At 40.1% G+C, this 18062-nt stretch overlaps 2 protein-coding genes across 4 annotated transcripts; one reads left to right on the plus strand and one right to left on the minus strand.

Moving 5' to 3' along the window:
* Nucleotides 1-1349: 1349 nt before the first annotated feature.
* LOC104914883 (granzyme K-like) lies at nucleotides 1350-16102 on the minus strand. 3 transcript variants are annotated; one of them, XM_085212961.1, is made up of 5 exons: nucleotides 16002-16102; nucleotides 6809-6950; nucleotides 4720-4867; nucleotides 2653-2928; nucleotides 1350-2343 (listed from the first exon to the last, which is right to left on the minus strand). In XM_085212961.1, the coding sequence occupies exons 2-5, from the start codon at nucleotides 6892-6894 to the stop codon at nucleotides 2182-2184; spliced, it is 672 nt and encodes a 223-aa protein (XP_085069087.1). In that variant the 5' UTR covers nucleotides 6895-6950; nucleotides 16002-16102; the 3' UTR covers nucleotides 1350-2181. The 3 variants fall into 3 exon arrangements, with proteins under 3 accessions (XP_085069087.1, XP_019465938.1, XP_010723714.1); XM_019610393.3 differs by having other exon boundaries at nucleotides 15642-16048; XM_010725412.4 differs by lacking the exon at nucleotides 16002-16102 and adding an exon at nucleotides 7035-7407.
* On the plus strand, nucleotides 13831-18062 carry GZMA (granzyme A). The gene is made up of 5 exons (XM_010725413.4): nucleotides 13831-13980; nucleotides 14678-14816; nucleotides 16042-16180; nucleotides 16891-17166; nucleotides 17602-18062. Exons 1-5 carry the CDS (start codon nucleotides 13920-13922, stop codon nucleotides 17773-17775), a joined length of 789 nt encoding a protein of 262 aa, XP_010723715.1. The 5' UTR covers nucleotides 13831-13919; the 3' UTR covers nucleotides 17776-18062.

Below are 18062 nucleotides of genomic sequence, written 5' to 3' on the forward strand. Positions count from 1 at the left end.
TGCCCACCAGAAACTAAAATACAGTTAGTGTGGAAAATTTTTGTCTCTGGGAGATGAATTACCAATATTACTGCATTATGGGGCTGCAAAGAGTCTCTTGTAATGATAGGAAGTAAGATATCCTTGCTGTCATTTAACTTAAAAACGTAGAAGAAACAAATTACTATCGGTGGCATCCTTTGAGACCTCCCAAATGAAAAGTATGAACAGCAGCATATTATTCTTTGCTCTCTTATATCATTAGCCCATTTGTTCCAGTTTTTCCCAATTTCTGTGTTCCTGACCTAAGCCAGTTCTACCAGCATCTTTTAACGACATCTTGCCACGACCTTCAGTGAGAATTTACTTGGACAGGCTGGAGAGCTGGGCAGTAAGAAACTGGATGAGGTTCAACAAAAGCAAGTGTAGGGTCTTACACCTAGGGAGGAATAATTGCATGCACCAATACAGGCTGGGGGATGAGCTGCTGGAGAGGAGCTCTGCAGAGAGGGACCTGGGCGTCCTGGTGGACGACAGGTTGGCCATGAGCCAGCAGTGTGCCCTCGTGGCCAAAAAGGCCAATGGCATTCTGGGGTGCATTAAGAAGAGCGTGTCCAGCAGGTCGAGGGAGGTGATCCTCCCCCTCTACTCTGCCCTGGTAAGGCCTCATCTGGAGTACTGTGTCCAGTTCTGGGCTCCCCAGTTCAAAAAAGACAGGGATCTCTTGGAAAGAGTCCAGCGGAGGGCCACAAAGATGGTGAAGGGCCTGGAGCATCTGCCCAATGAAGAAAGGCTAAGTGAACTGGGTCTGTTTAGCCTTGAGAAAAGACGACTGAGAGGGGATCTGATCCAGGTCTATAAATATCTGAGGTGTGGCGGCCATAGCGGTGAGGCCAGTCTCTTTTCAGTGGTACGTGGAGACAGGACGAGGGGAAACGGACATAAGCTGCAGCATAGGAAGTTTTGCACAAATGTGCGTAAGAACTTCTTCACGGTGAGGGTGACGGAGCACTGGAACAGGCTGCCCAGGGAGGTTGTGGAGTCTCCTTCTCTGGAGATATTCAAGTCTCGCCTGGACGCCTACCTGTGCGACCTGGTGTAGGGAACCTGCTTTGGCAGGGGGGTTGGTCTCGATGATCTCTAGAAGTCCCTTCCAACCCCTACAATTCTGTGATTCTGTGATTCTGTGAATAGGATGAAGCTTCAATAAACCACATAGGTAAGTTTCACTACACCACGACAGATCACCAGTACACATTTGCAAGGTCTGTTTGTTCCTTTACCTACATACTATTCACAAGACACCTTTCCTTTGCTCAGTTCAGTGATGCAGTGATGAAGCTGCTGATCAATAACCAAGGCCAGTATGCTGATGTCATGGAGTTATTTATTCATATGTCTGAATCACCCCAAAATCCGCAGCATACATGCAAATTAATGTGATAACAAAAGAACTGCAGAAACTGTAAATTGTCACTTCCAAGTAATTGGAAAGAAAGAAACTCAAGAGTGCTCAGAAGAGAATGGGAAACAGCAAGCCAACCACAGGCTTATTCAAAAACACAGAAGGTAAGACTGTTATTAGAAGTCTGTTGAAATTCATCGCAAAATTTCTGTTTCTTTAGATGTTAGACAGACACGGTATTAGAGAAGTATAATTACACCCATTATAGTGAAAAGTTACACTTTTTTCATGCTATCTATGGAAGATAAATTGGAAAAACGTTTGCTGGCTTAATATTTTTGTTCCGAAAATTAATCTAGTTAAAGAAATTTTTAGTAATAGTTAAAGTATTTGGTTTTTTAAAAATGTAAAAATGAAGTACTTGAACATTCAAAGCTTTTTTTACTAATTTTTCTCATTCAGCAGATGTCTCATTCACTATCAGTCAAAAACTGAATTTTTCATTGAAAACACATTCAAAAATATTGTCCTGTCACAGCCACAGTGAAAAAGGTGACTTATCACTTTCCAGTCACACTAAATATCAGGGTGAAATCACAAACTGAGTTATCTAGAGGAAGAGATACTGAAGATGAGCAAATATTGTCTGTACAAAAGGGAATCTTGCTAATTTTTAACACAAAAAGCTGTGATTTGTAAAGGTGTAATGTCAGGAAGCACTTTGTAAAGTTGGCACGCCAAGGCAGCACCCAGTTCTGAAGAACAGCTCTCTATTTATTGGGGCTGTCTTGCCTGTCTCATGCCTCTTCGTTAAGAGAAATGGTTTTTTTTATCCAATCAATGTATTTTTCAGTCAGTCGCGTGTAAACTCCAGGCTTGTCTCCTATTCCACATTTTTCTCCAAAGGAAACAATCCCACTGTATTTTCTGCCACAGATGAGTGGCCCACCTGAGTCTCCCTAAAACAAAACAGAAAGAAAGATCAGTGTGGTTGTCTCTCTCCAGAAAAATATGCAATGCCATGTGCAGCTTGTGTAAGCATGTTTAATTTTGTATTGTTCAGATATGTGCACCTGGAAAGGATCAGATAATTCAGATTCTGAAAGTTCTCTTTCAGTCCGTTAGTTATAAACAAAACCTGAGGAGAGCAGCTTATCTGAAGAAATGCATCTGCAGTGAACTGAGGTAATTCCCCAACACTGTTGTTCCTAGTGAAAGGAGTACGGTAGTTAAAAGCACATCCCTTTCTCTTTTTAACTGCTTCTTACCGTGCAAGCATCTCTCTTTGAAAATCTCGTTTTCTCTCCAGCACACAACATGTTCCTGGTTATATTCAAGACTTTTTTGTTTTTATTATATTTTCTCTCACAGACTTTTCTATCAACAATTTTAACGGTTGCTTCCTGAAGACATTTTGGCAGCTTTCCTGGAGATGTTTCTCCCCAGCCAGCCACTGTGCACTTTGAGCCAGGTTTGATATCTTCATCAGTGTCGGGAAGGGACAAACATTTCACATACTTATTCAGATTTGCCATACGATCCAGCTGAAAAAAAATAAACAAACATCTTTCTCATGCAGAAAGGATGGGAAGTATAATCTTCAATTCAGTTGGCTACATGGTCTCTTTTTACCACTACTTTCCTTTCTAATAAAACGCTTTTCAGTATTTAGGAATTAATTCTGAACTTAATCACACTTCTGTAAATCCAGAAGTACTTTCCTGATGGTTCCATGTCTATGGCAGCACTACTGAATTCAATTCCAGATTTTCCTCCAATTACTGTAGAAAATTAAAAACCTGTGCAGGAGTCAGATTGTTGGATCTACATCCATTCAATAACCCCACTTGCATTAAACTACTGTGCTGAAATCAGACTTAACTGACAAACAGAAAAGTCCCAAAGCACTGTGCAATATGCTCAGCAACATAGATGTAAAGAAAAATTGTAAACAACTAGACATGACAGCAGAGGACTCAGCTGAGGAAAAAATAAGTTTAAATCTGAGAGAGTAAGGGCTTAAATGATCCAAACTATGTGTATTTTGTCGGCCTTTATCTGACAGATTCATCCTTCAGCAGAGGTCAGTTTTGGCCTGTAAATGAAAATACAGCAAACAGTAACACATATACTCAGTGCATTTGGTAAGGACTTGCAGCTACTGAACTGAGCATTCTTTCTATTTTACACTTGATCACTGTACTGTAAATTGACTTCACAGATGCTTACATGTTTTGCTGTTTTGCTGAATAGCTGTCAGTTACAAGATGCCAGCTTTATACTTTTTTAAAATGGTACTGTAATGAATTACGTGTTTAATTAAAAATCCCTATGGATTATTAACTCTGTTGCTGTTGAGAAAGAAGGTTTACCCCAAATCACTAAGCACTCCATCAGAACAGAACTGTAGTGACAGGAGGTGAGCCCTGCTTCTAACATTGTTCCTGTTGCTGAGTCACAGTCAGACAAAGGATTTTAAGGTATCTTTGTCATTCTGGAACAGAGATGTAACTGTTAGCTCTAGAAATAACACTTTCTAGTAATCCATTTTAGCATAGTGTCTATTCTCATCAAATAACCCGATATTGCTTACAAACAGAAACATAACATTAAAGCACAGTTTGAATAAATGAATAAAAATCCATCCATGATTTCTTAGGCATTGTACAAAAGCCATGAAGTTTCTAAAGATACAGACAAAATGATGTACAACTCTCACCTTTCTTGAGGGCTTTAGATTGACACTGAAACTGCTGTACAGGGAGGCAGTCCTCCACAGCCAGTTCTCCAGACCACCTGCAGATTTTCTGCACAGACACAAGCCTCCCTCTATTCAAAACACCCATGCCTACCCCATGTGACCAGGCTGATCCAGGAGCTGGTATGCAGGAAATTTGTACATCTCTGCCTCATAAAGGCATACAGGATGATGGTTATACAATCTAGGATATCTTTCCATTCCACAGTATCCTGAGCCTTCTTCATTATGTGCTCTGTGTTCCTAGAGCTGAACTATTCTAGGTCTTTATCATAATTCTGCCTCATGTGGTCACCCTTAATAATTAAGAACAGGTTTCATGTCCATTTTGTAATCTATTCTGTACTTTCAGAAGGGTTGTAGCAGTGAATGGTTAATGCATCTTTACAACAGAATGGCCTTAAAATGTCATCCCTGCCAGAGATCTTGTAACTTCATCTAGATCTGTACAACCAAAGCACAGTTCTCAGTGATGTTGATAAGCAACCAAAACAATGTACATTTCAATATCACAGAACAGCCAAAACAACCATTAACAATATTTCTTTTGTAATAATACAGTTGTGATTAACAGTACCTTGAGGAGCATTATATCATTTTCCTTTGAAGATCTGTTAAACTGGGGATGAGAAAAGAAGCGCACGATCTTAAATCTCTGTTGCTCTTTTTCAGCTTTGAATGCCTGATGGGCTCCAAGAAGAACGCTAATATCCGATCTTTGCTTCCTATAATTTAAGGAAGTGCAGGAATAAGAAATAAGGAATAAGGAATAAGAACAAAAGCAACATTTCTACAGATAAACAGAATTTGTGTAACACAAAATTAACAATCTAATTTTACAACAACTTGATTAAAAATAGAAAGGATATAGTTCATTATGACATTTTAACATGAGCTTGTGTTTTCCTCTACAAACATTTCTTCATTCCTTGTACTAACATTTCTTAATTGTAAATGTTATTTGCTAAAAATAACTGTAAGATAACTGACTTTAAGGGGACTCCACAGTTTAGAGTTATTACAAAAAAGCCTACTTATTTTTTAGGGAGGACCACCTGCACAAGGATTAGTGTTACTGATGACCTTCAAATAGATTTTTATGGATACCTGTGGTCACATGATCTAATCCTGCAAAGAAAGAAACATGCCTGGTTATAGGATAAAGGCTGTCTTAATGACATCAGTGAGAAGTTAGTATACACATCAATACTCAGTAACCATTATGAACATTATGCATAGAAATGAGTGTCCTCATAAAGTGAGCTTTGTTAATATTAATAATAAAGTTGTCCTTCACTAAATTCAAGGTTCAGTCCATCAAGGAAGAAGGGCGAATGTTGTCTAGCTCAAGACATAAAGGAAGACTGCCAAAACCCAGAAAGTTTCATGTCCAGTTTTGCCAACAGATAGCAGAAGTTAAGCAACTCAGATCTCCCTCTCCCCCAAGCTCTCTGAATATCATCAGAAACATTTATTCAAATACGTCTTTCTTGGTACACCTCAGGAAGAGACCAAACAGATGTTGTTTCACTTCCCCACAATTATACAGATTCAAAGTTGGCTCAAACTTTTGTTACAAAACCAAATCAGTGATTAGACTCATCCAATCAGCAAGACCAGAGACAGCCAGTGCCCTTCCCTGTGATTAGCTCCAAATACAAATTTTTACAACTGTAACTGACTGGATATCTTGAACCACGAAGAGTCAAAGATTCCCACAAGAATATAACTTAATTCCAAAGCGGAAGGTCAGGATTTTGTTTTGTAAATGTGTAAAACAACACATGCTATGTTTGAATATTTCTACCTTTTTTTTTGTTTTTTTAAAGCAACCAAGCATGACTTAAGTGAAGCACTGTGGAAGTTTATTTTCTCAGAAGGAACCCCTGTGCTCTATTTCAGATTAATGATGGAGGCTGGCCAAGCTGCCCTTGCTGTGTTTGAGAAGGTCAGATGTCCACAGGTTTCTTATGATTGTCTTGCTTTCCATTACTTAAAATACAGGAAAAAAAATATCTGGGGAGCAAAATATGATTTAGATAACATGATTTAGCCGAAACAGAAGACTTTTACTTCCTAACATGAACACTAGATGTCCCTCACTCTGAGCCAGCCCTCCAACATCTGTGCTCAGCATATCCAGCCGAGGAAGAGGTGCTCGAATCCACATTTGGATCACCAAAAGGATGCACCTCCTTGTCGTAATTGCTGCTCTGGCATTTTTTGCAAGCATCTGAGTTTTTACAGGCCCAGAAAGGACACTTAAATTGAAAGGGAATGTTGTTTCCATCTAATTCAGCTTCAGCTCAGAGTGTTCTTAAATCTAGTTCCATGCACACAGCTTTGTTTAAGCACTGTGTGGTATGTCCCCTTCTCTAAGACACTGCTGTTTCAAATGCATGATAATGAGTTTGCTCTTTTAACAGCACAGTCAGTATCTTCCAGCACTGTCAGGATCTGACCAATGCAGATAACAGAACACTAAGCAGATCAAAGCAACAAAACAACCCAAAGCAGAATAAAAGTTCCCAAGTATGCTAGGTGAAAAAATTCCAGCTTTTATCAACCCTTAAAAAAATCAATATCTACCTTTGTTTACTTATAGGCTTGAATATCATGGCCCACCTCAGTGAAGAGCTATGAACACCACAGTATAAGTTACTTACTCACAATGTGCTGCTGTCAAAACCCACTTCTTTCTCACAAGAACCCCTCCACACACAGTTGTATTCTTTATCTGGATGGCAGCCATGAAGGGTCGGGAATGGGCACGCACGCAGTGTCCACCACTAATGTCACTGCAGCCATCTGAAAGGCAATAGAACAAAAGTTATGTTTCCTAGCCAGAGCAAGCATGAATTAGGATATTTTCATTCTTGGAACACTTCTTACATCTCAGGGGTAGGATAATAGCAATTACAGAGAGAAAAAGAGCTAATAGGTGGCTGGTCATAGCTGTTGTTACTGATGCAAATTAAGAGAACCTTTCTATTTAAATGTTTCCTACAGGATATAGTGGTTAAGAGGTTTGATGAGAGACTCCTCCTCTTGAAGTTTCCCTTCACATCCTCGATAATATCATATTAACTGCAACTCTGCTCTGCTTCTTTAGCTTCTTTCTTCAGATTTCTTTAAAACCCGCCTGTCCCTGAGTCCATAGCATTCATCAGTTCACATCTCACAGGAACTTCAGCACACAGGTCTTACGCTAGAAAACAAGTGCTAAGAAACTATATGTGATAAATGCATAATAAAACCTAACTACATCAGAAAATTCAACAACTCTTTAAAGAAGAGCAAATGAATGAATGAGACAAGAAGTAGAAGAGTCACTTGAAAAGGCTTCACTGAGAACTGGCAGAAATCTGGAGCTGGTAGCATAGGAGTACCTAATACATAATACCAACTATACATACTAAGGGCACTGCAGTTTTTTTCTTAGCAGTTATTTTTGTGGAAGCAGGGTTCAGATGTACAAACTCCTACAGTGAGCAGGACTCAAATGCAAATAAAATTATTTATCAGTAGTCACCAAATAAAAGATTAACAGACACAGTGGTGAGATAGACTTTTCTACTGCTCACCCCTGTTTCTGTACGCACACTTTGCATATCTTGTTGGTAAACCACTACAAGAAAGAGCACATTGCCACATAAAAAACCTGCTATCATCTTAAGCACCATTAGAAAGAATCAGAAATGTAACCAACCCAACTTATCTAGCTCTTACTTGAGAGAAAATAGCAGCTCTGCAGATTGTTGAATGAGATTAGAACTGAGACACTTATAGCACAGAATCTTACTATAAAATTTTAAAGCATTACACAATGCAACACTATGTAACACGTTGTTGTTTTTTTTTTTCAGAAAACTCTTCCCAAGCTCATTTAAGTGAAAACAAATTACTTTATCTTACAAAGATACAGCTCTAGGTACCCCAAAATCACTCTCCATTCTCAAAATAATCTTGAGATTATTCACACACTGGAGATTACATCTGCAAATAATTTCTTTTGTCTGCGGGGTCTTTAAGACATGATGACTTACAAGTTTTTATGGCTTTGTCCTAACAATAAGTGACTGATAGCAGCTTCATACTGTGATCAAGCAGGAGAAGACCCGTATATTTCTGCAGCATAATACCTGATGTATTCTGCCATGTACATACAATTTTGTAAAGGTTACATTGGTTGAGGACTCCCTAAATTAACTACTTCTACTAATGCTGCTAAATTATTCTGTGACATTGCACAGCAAATAGACAAAAATAAGTCTTTATATTTGCACACAGCTGAGGCAGAAAAGACGACAGTAGAAGCAGAGGGGAAAGTGAAATAGGCATTCGGAGCAGAAAAGGGTGTTAAGGGCAAGAAATAACGTCAGGCTGAATAAAATTGAAAATGGGTAGCACAATGAGTATTAAGATCAGTAAATAATGTATGGCTAGACACTACAAAGCAAATGTTACTATTTCCTACACTATGCTAACTTCCATTTCCATGATCTGAGATTCCAGCTGCCACAGAGAATGCTAGGCTGTTCAGAAGATCAGAAGATCATCCCATTCAAGGAAAGATAAAAAATCCCAACTTCTTCCAGTTAGCTTAATCATATCTCACTCTTCAACTCTTATCGCCATACACAGGACCCCATCTTGCCAAGACCCAATGCCAGAGCAGGAGTGACCACACCAACTGGCTAAGAATAAAAGTAGCCCACACTACACTCTCTCAGAATTTACTGCATAATTAACAAGTTTGCAGGGAGAGCCAGCAGTACATGGTGGCTACTTCGTGCAGTCCTTTGTGTTGTGGAGGACTGATCAGCTAGAGCTTGGGCACAGAACAGAGTTTTAGTGTTGCCCTCTTCAGGTATGAGTGAAGACCAAGAAAAAAACTCTGGATATATGCACAGTGGAAGGATGGAGCTGTCTAGAGTGACACTCATGCTGACATCCTCCAGAAATACAAAGAGGGGCAGGAGAAAATTTAGATCCCGATTTTCTTTCCACACAGGAGCAATCCCAGAAAAACAAAGGAAGCTCTATTTCTGAGGCTGGCTGGTTTTGAAGTAAAAAGGAAGTCTCCCAGTTTCTAGGGAAGTGCTTTAATCAATGAGCCAATCTATTAAAAAGTGTTGTTAACTGTGCTTCAAGAAGAGCTGAAGTGTGCTCTATGTGAGTTGAAATTAGATATTCTTCTGGGTATATCTGATCTGTGTCTGTCACCTCTAAGCATTTGCCAACCTGAACTAGGTACAAGAGAAACGATCTTGTACCACATCATGGCCCAAGGAGACTTTCTACATGCCAGTTCCCACTCCAGAATTTCCTCTGAGCAATTTTTAGAGCATGGTTAAGGGGAGGTTGAAGAGCTCCCCAGGAACATCCCATCAACCTAAGCCTGAAAGAGCTGCAGGCAGGATGGGCAGGTGAGACAAGACTGGGTGGGAATGCTGCAGAGCTGCCCTGCCATCTCCATCTTCTTTGCACTGCGATACTGCTGTCTCTACCACAGTCTCAAGATTTTCCCAGCCTATGTTCTTTGCCTTTCCCAGCAAGTCTCCAAAAATTTATCGGAATTTGGCCAAAGATGTGGCCAATAACAGTGACACACTGGGGTTGGCTGGGTCTGGAGCAGCATAGGGAGAGTCAGAGAAGACACTGTGCTCCTGGTGGCTGCCTGCTCTGCACCACTCCCCTGTCCTCCCTTCCCTTCCATGCCTCCTCAGCTCAGGCAACTGGAGGTTCTGTAAGGCGTAGGGCTGAGGTCTAAATTGGCATCCTGAAATGGTCCCCTAAAATTGTATTATGTTCATCCAAAGCAGCACAAAAAGCAGCAGGAATGAAAACGGAGCATAGTTACTGGGGAAACTCAGTATGAGATAAGAATCAGAGAAGTGTTTGACACAGTCAGAATAGAGCAACCCATTGACCCATGCTTAATGCCCATAGGAAACTTCCTCAGAGTCAAAGGCTAGAAAGAGCATCTGGACTGATTTGTTCTTTATCTTGTACTGTGATTTCTGCCGAGGGAGTGACTGTATCTTGTGGGCAAGGTGGGGGAAAGAGCAGAACATTTTTTTGTTACATTTGTCAAACCTCTTGATACCCAATTGCTTATGCAGCAGAGGAGCTACTAAAAAAATTGATGATGCACTCTACAGAGATGGCATTTTTGTTCTGAGGCTTCCTCCCTTTATACACAGAATACCATAATCTAAACTTGACCATATACTAACTTACTGCCAAAGTCAAAGAAGCCCAGCCAACTTGCTTGCCCTAGAAAAAATTACAATTCTTCAGCCTCATTTAATGAGTTAAAACCTGAAGAGTAGTATTTGAGTATGAAACTACTAAAGTGATTGTCTGCTTGTCAATCTGATCTTTAATAACTATGCAGTCAAACCTGGGAGTAAGAGCTTGTGAAGAAAGCAGTCAGTTGTTATCAAACAGAAGTCTAGATAGCATATTCTTAACTCTAACCGTCAATATAAAATAGTCTGAAATAAATATGAACAGATTACAGAAGATTTGTTTTCATATAATAGGCATAGAGTAGCCTGGAAATATCTGGGAACATTTGGTATTATGTTTCCCAAATAGTTTTTCTTGAAAATAGATCAGGTAAACATAAGATGACACTTTTCAAACCTCTTCTTTTCTAGACATCACACCTCATAAAAGAATATCTAAGGTTGAATCACTGTAGTTGTATGAGTTTAAGCAGATCTGACTTGTAGAATGCATGGTAAGACTTCCTATTAAAATGCTGTCAGCCCTTGACATCTATTTATCTACAAATGATAAGTGAAATAAGGGTATCTATGTCACTTGCTAATATTGTGTGCAGGAAAGCACTGAAAAAAGGATGTTAACAGTGCTGATAGTTATTGGGGTTATATGTGCAGGTAGTTAGGAGAAAACTGAAAGAAAACTAAAAGCTTGGTACGGTTTGCAGTGCATGGATCTACTGCCATGTCACATAGGTAATCATGTCTCCATTGTGCTATAGTAATCTCAAAGAGCTCTGCAATCTCTAAAAAAAACTCCACTTCTACCCTCTTCAGAGAAATCACCAACAACTACCCTCTGCACAGACGGGAGGACAATGGTAAATATTTATCAGCTGTTAGGTCATACATGGGTAAAAAACACATCAAGCTGAGCCAACTGAGCTCAAAGACGTGACACAGCCAGCACACAAAAGCTTCCTGCAGACAGACTGCTATGAGGCTAAAGTCATCCAGAAACCTATCAGGCTGTGTGACAGTGGATCTTTGATGAATACAGTCAGTTAATAAAATATCTAAATTCCAGTTTAATATTGATGAAAGATACTGTTATAAGTGGGTATGTATTTGGAAAGGAAGGATTTGTGCCTGCAAGCCTCCAATAACATTTATTTAGTTTTCAGAAGTCAGATCAGTTGCCTGAAACTAGGCATTCCAAGACATCAGCCAGCACAGGTTCATGAAAGGCAGGTCATGCTTGACCAACCTCATCTCCTTCTACGACTGGGTGATCAGACTGGTAGATGAGGGAAAGACTGTTGCTGTAGTCTACCTAGACTTCAGCAAAGCCTTTGACACGGTTTCTCAAAGTATTCTCTTGGGGAAACTGGCTGCCCGTGGCCTGGACAGGTATACCCTTCTTTGGGTAAGGAACTGGCTAGAGGGTCGTGCCCAGAGGGTAGTGGTTAATGGAGTTAAGACCAGCTGGTGACCTGTTACAAGTGGTGTCCCCCACAGGTCAGTACTGGGGTCTATCATGTTCAATATCTTTATTGATGACCTAGATGAAGGGATTGAGTGTACTTACCCTCAGTAAGTTTGCAGATGACACCAAGTTGGGAGGTGGTGTTGATCTGCCTGAGGGTAGGGAGGCCCTACAGAGGGATCTAGATAAGCTGGATCGCTGGGTTGAGGTGAATGGGATGAGGTTCAACAAGGCCAAGTGCTGGGTCCTGCACTTTGGCCACAACAACCCCATGCAGCGCTATAGGCTTGGTGCTGAGTGGCTGGATGACTGTGAAGAGGAAAGGAACCTGTTGGTTGATGCTCAGATGAACATAAGCCAACAGTGTGCCCAGGTGGCCAAGAGGGCCAATGGCATCCTGGCCTGCATTAGAAATAGTGTGGTCAGCAGGAGCAGGGAGATGATCATCCCCCAGTGCTCACCACTGGTGAGGCCGCACCTCAAGTACTGTGTTCAGTTTTGGGCCCCTCACTGCAAGAAAGACATTGAGGCCCTGGAGCGTGTCCAGAGAAGGGCAACGAAACTGGTGAGGGGTCTGGAGCACAAGCCGCTCTTATGAGGAGCGACTGAGGGAGCTGGGATTGTTTAGTCTGGAGAAGAGGAGGCTCAGGAGAGACCTCATTGCACTCTACAACTTCCTGAAGGGAGGTTGTGATGGAGAGGGGTTTGGTCTCTTCTCCCAGGCTACAAACAGGACCCAAGGAAATGGCCGCAAGTTGTACCAGAGGAGGTTTAGGTTAGACATAAGGAAGAACTTTTTCTTTCAGAGAGTGCTCAGGCACTGGAATGGCTGCCCAGGGAGGTGGTGGAGTCGCCATCCCTGGCAATGTTCAAGAGGTGTCTGGATGAGGAACTGCGAGATATGGTTTAGGGGATTGTGGTAGCAATGGTGGTGAGAGGATAGTTGGACTAGATGATCTTGCAGGTCCTTTCCAACCTTGTGATTCTATGGTTCTATGATTCTATTATTTGAGATACCGTGTGTTTTCTTGTCAACTGCACAGGGCTTGGAGAAATGACATGGCATCTACAGGAGTAGCATGGCCTTACATGCCAGCAGCTAAAGGTCAGTTAGACATAAGACTGCTTAAAACACTTTACATGGCATTAAACACTTTGCTGTAGACCACTAAACCATATTGCACAGAAGTTCACCAAGTATAAAGGTAATAAGAAAAGATCAGATGCTGAAAGGAGCAAATATCCAATTCCTTGGCCATGAGGCATTCCTGAATAGCACAGGTAACTTTCTAATGGGAAGTGGGCTGGGATTCCTTTCTCCTCATTTCAGAGGTTGGAACCAGATCCACAAAAAAGGCATGTGCAGGTGTCTCACTCAGATGCCTACCTGTAAGAAAAGCACATTTTCTCCTATTTCAGCTAGTGGAGATCCAACTAATGAAGTTAGCAGAGCTTCCAGAGTAATTCAATTCAAGTAAACAGTTCCCTAGCAACTGATCTGCTGAATATCTCTGTAGGATCCCTTGAATATATTGACCAGGTAGACTTCAGCAATTAACATTTAAAATTAAACTGCAGACACTAAGGCACGTGAGCTGGGACAGGATGGTATGGTCTCCCTTTGCTTATCAGACACCTGTGAGGTCTTTATCCTCTGGGTACTCAAGCTTAGGCAGATTGCCCTGAGGTGTCTAGAATGGAACTAAAGATCTTCAAGTAAGCCACAAAATCAAACTCACACTTATGTAAGATGAGTTCCAGTGTGTAAGCAGACAGGTAGTGACTTGCAAGGTCTCACTTCAGCACTCATACTAGCTCTCTGCTAATGCTACAGAGAGAACATGAAGAGGGAGATATTGTCTTCACACCACAACAGATGACATGATGTCTTATTCACACTTCTCTGTGAATGTATAGCTGTGAGCTATATATTTAAGAAGGTCTTACTGTTTTTTCACAGTTACAGATGTCAAATGTCCTTAAGAGGAAAAGTAAAACCCACATCCTTTTTGTTCAGATATATATCAAAGAGTGAATAGGGGAGGACATCAGGCAGACACCATGGGTGTTTTTTTCACTCTGTCCACCTCTGCTACCATCATTCTCCTGATAATTCCTGGAGGTAAGTGCACAGTTTGATCCTTTTGAAGGTAAACATTGACATACTGAGTTCCATTTAAGCAGAATGTATTAGCATAAAATAGCTGCAATTACTATTAAAGTTAAAATTATGATGTCTTTTTCTCTCTCTTTTTGTCTTTGATCTTTCATACAAACAAAATCATTTCTGAATGGATAATAATAATTAAAACTGCACAGAGGACAAACTGTTTGGAAGAGTTCAGATAAATTAATATAGCCATTTTCAATCATTCACTTTACAGGCATATACATAGATGATTCTCTTGATTTTCTGTTCTCTTGAAAAGCATGTTCATCTAATGTAACTTACCCTTTATAGCCCAATTGCCAAGGGTTCATACAAGACAGGCACTGCACAATATGTAGCTAGTGGGAAGTCTGGATTTCTTACAATGGAAGCTGAGAAATTAACCATATCAGAGAACTTCAGGAAAATAAACCTGTGCAAGATCAATAACACTTAGGTTGTTCTCTTTTTCCTCAACATTCATGCCAGTAACCTTATTTTAATGCCACTGAAAAACACGTAAGTAGTACTGCTGAGCACTTTTTAAAGCCTATCCTGCATAGCAACATGTACGTTCCTGCATGTCATAATTATGTTAAATGTACTTTTCTAAGAGTTCACAGTGCTTTGCAGCCCAGCTGTGTGTATTCTGGCCTACTTTTATTTTTAGATTTGTGCGTGGATATCGTCGGAGGACGTGAAGTAACACCACACTCGAGACCATTTATGGCCATGCTCAGAGGAAAAAATTTTTGTGGAGGAGCTTTGATCAAGCCAAACTGGGTGTTAACAGCTGCTCACTGCATTCTGTAAGTTGCTTCTCTAATTTGGACATTAGTGAGTACCCAGTTTCTCTCTTAAGAAAAAAAGTCCATGTCCCTGGTAGTCTAGTGCATTTAGCATTATCACGATCAAGTTTTTAAACTTACAGTGACAACCATGTTTTGGTGAGTAAAAAATAATATAAGAAGGTACACAGATGTTCAGTGTTTCTCAAAGATATTTTACGAGTCACTTGTCGCAGGAAAGCACAGAATAATAATGCTGAAATTGTGAATTTGGGGGAAAGATCTATGCCTGTTCTCTCAAACAGTACACTTGGCCAGAGGACTGGCCAGTCTAGATAGCTGCTTATAAAACAGAAACAAGTTCTTGTAATTTTATTCTATAAAAGACACAGAGTTCATTACAGAAAGAGACAGCTCATAATTATAAAGGAGCAAAAAATCCTGCAGATGACAGGAGACATTTAGAGGCTTTACAAATTATGTTAGCTTCTTCCTGTCTGACTCAAGACATGGATGGTCATCTTTGGCCTTGCACGCTCTCCCTGCCAGGCGAGATGTGAGGTTTAAATCTCACGACCCACCCACTGCCTTTGCTGGGAGAACTGGAGCTGCTGCTGAGCCAGACCTCACACAGGGACAGTGAATCACTGGACTGTGCCTATCAGAACCTTGTAACCATTTATTCTGCCACCAGCCAAGCAGAGAGATAACTGGAATCTACTACAAAAAAAGCATAAGGTCCAAAAGCTGTGGAATCAACATATAGTGAACAGTGATCCTGGATGAGATCTCATTAAAAAAAAATACATTACATAATTAATTTAAAATTGGTCAGGCAGCACTCACACAGCTGTTCATAGCTGAAGGAACAGCAGCAATCACTTCCTCAGAGTTTTGGTTGCTATAGCAAGAGGCAACTGAGGACCAGGCTGCGCAGCTACTCAGACAAGCTTCACCATCCAGATGAAGCAGCAGACATCGAGCTCCCAAGGGAAACAGCAGGGACAGCTTCTGAGTCAAGGACCCAAACCCTGTCAGTCGCTGGGAGGGTACAAGTAGAATAGCATCAATTGTGATTCACTGACAATTTTTCTAAACTACTTGTGAAAACAAGATAATCTTCTACATTCTTATAAATTACTGTTCCTTTACAGGACTGAAAAAAGAGACTTACAGCAACACCACAGCAAGGAATTAAGGACTTACAGCAGGTGAATCCCACTAACCATGTTACCTTTCTTCTCAGGAAAAGAGGCGAAGTTATTCTTGGAGCCCATTCACAGACAAAAAGGGAAAAAGAAAAACAGGTTATTAAGATTGCAAAAGAAATTCGCCACCCAGACTACTGTCCAGGAGAAAAGGAACATGACATTATGCTGCTGAAGGTATAGATTTATTTACACACCACTAAAGGAATACACATCTCCTGTGATTAACTAGATTTTTCATTCTTGTGAGGAAGAGAGATGGGAGTTTCTTGTTTCTTGAAGTGATGCAGACTGGTCTGCAAATCCAGCTGACTGAGAAACTGGGGATGCACTGCAGACCAAGGCACACAACAATTCCTGCAATATATGCTAGTACTAGCAGTAGAAAAACTCTGCAGTTTGGCCAAGCTTTTCTGGCTTTTCAATGAAATACTAAATATTCACAGAAAGCAGGATATTTCAGATGTAAAAATAATTGGGATAAAAAACATAATATTTTAACTGAAAGATAGTTCCATTAAGAATTTCTAACTTCTCTGATTCTCATTCTTGCCAGTGTCATTTATTGCTGCTTTTTTGTCCTATAAAAAAAGGCTTAGATTCCCTATGTACAGATATCTCCTAATGCTTGGGGGTGCCACAGAAGAGAAACAAGGTTTTTGGAGCAAATATTTCAGCAGTTGAATGGATTTTCATTGGAAAATGGATATTCATTTTCCTTATTCCTACATTATCACACTGATTACATAAATTGCATCACAAACACAAATCTCAAAAAAGGTTTGCAGTAATCCCTCATTTCCACAATGAAAAAGATCCAATGATTAACATGCAGAGATCTCTGTCAGTCTCTCTCTCATAAAAATTATTTTCCTTATCTTCTACAGCTTAAGAAAAGAGCAAAAATTAATAACGCTGTGAAAGTCATTCCCCTGCCTACCTCTGGTGATGATCTCAAACCAGGAACAACTTGTAGAGTAGCAGGATGGGGGCAAACTGAGTATTACATGAAAAAACACCTGTCTGATACCTTGAGAGAAGTTAACATCACTGTCATCAGTAGAAAAATCTGCAATGACAAGAAACATTACAATAACAATCCTCGTATAACAAATAACATGATATGCGCAGGTTCTAAGGGAGGAATAGCAGACTCGTGTCAAGTAAGTATATTTATTGGCATTATCCACATTGACTATATTAAAAATACAACATGAAGTAGTAGTTTTTGCATGGTATATTCCTACCTACAGTTCCAGAAGGAATAATACCATGAAAGAGTGAATTTACTAGGGCTTTTTTTTTCTAATCCTTAAAATAAAATAAATCTGGATTTTCACTTTCAAAAATACTGGATGTATCTTAGCACAGATCTATATTCATTTTACTCACAAGCAAAAGGTTACACTGACGTCTTATTTTTATTGTTATTTTTTGTTAATAATAAATTTAACTTCTGGAGGAGGGGGTGGTGGGAAGGTAGAGGGAAAAAAAAGACATTGTCTACATATTTATTTCTACCACGCTAATTTTCATGTAAGGGATAAATTTTGTAGTTTTTGTAAATCTGAATGACAATTTTTGTCCTTTTTCTTCAGGGGGATTCAGGTGGACCTTTAATATGCAATAATGTGATGAAAGGCATCACTTCTTTTGGGAAACCAGAAGGATGTGGTATTCCTGATGGTCCTGGTGTCTACACTCTAATCACAAACCAGTACCTTCAGTGGATAAGGAAAACCATAGGCGGAGACTTACAGAACGAGTTTTGACCAAACTGTTTCCTACTTTGTGACTGTGCAACAAAATCTAGCTTTGAAATACGCACTTTGCTAGAACAGCTTTTGTAGTTTACAAAGCTATGGAGTTCATTTGTGACTCAAGCTTTCAGCTTCCTTGTGTTGCGCATTCAAACTGAGCTTTACATGGATGAGTACTTCTGACCAAGTGTCAAATCAAAATGTAATTCCTACCTTTCGTTTATTTGAAGCCTCTGCATGGCAACTCTTCATGTAATCTGCATTAAATAAAAGAAATGGCAATAAAATCTATTTCTCAA

This window comes from Meleagris gallopavo, chromosome Z, assembly GCF_905368555.1.
Source record: "Meleagris gallopavo chromosome Z, MGAL_WU_HG_1.1, whole genome shotgun sequence".
Classification (NCBI taxonomy): Eukaryota; Metazoa; Chordata; class Aves; order Galliformes; family Phasianidae; genus Meleagris; species Meleagris gallopavo.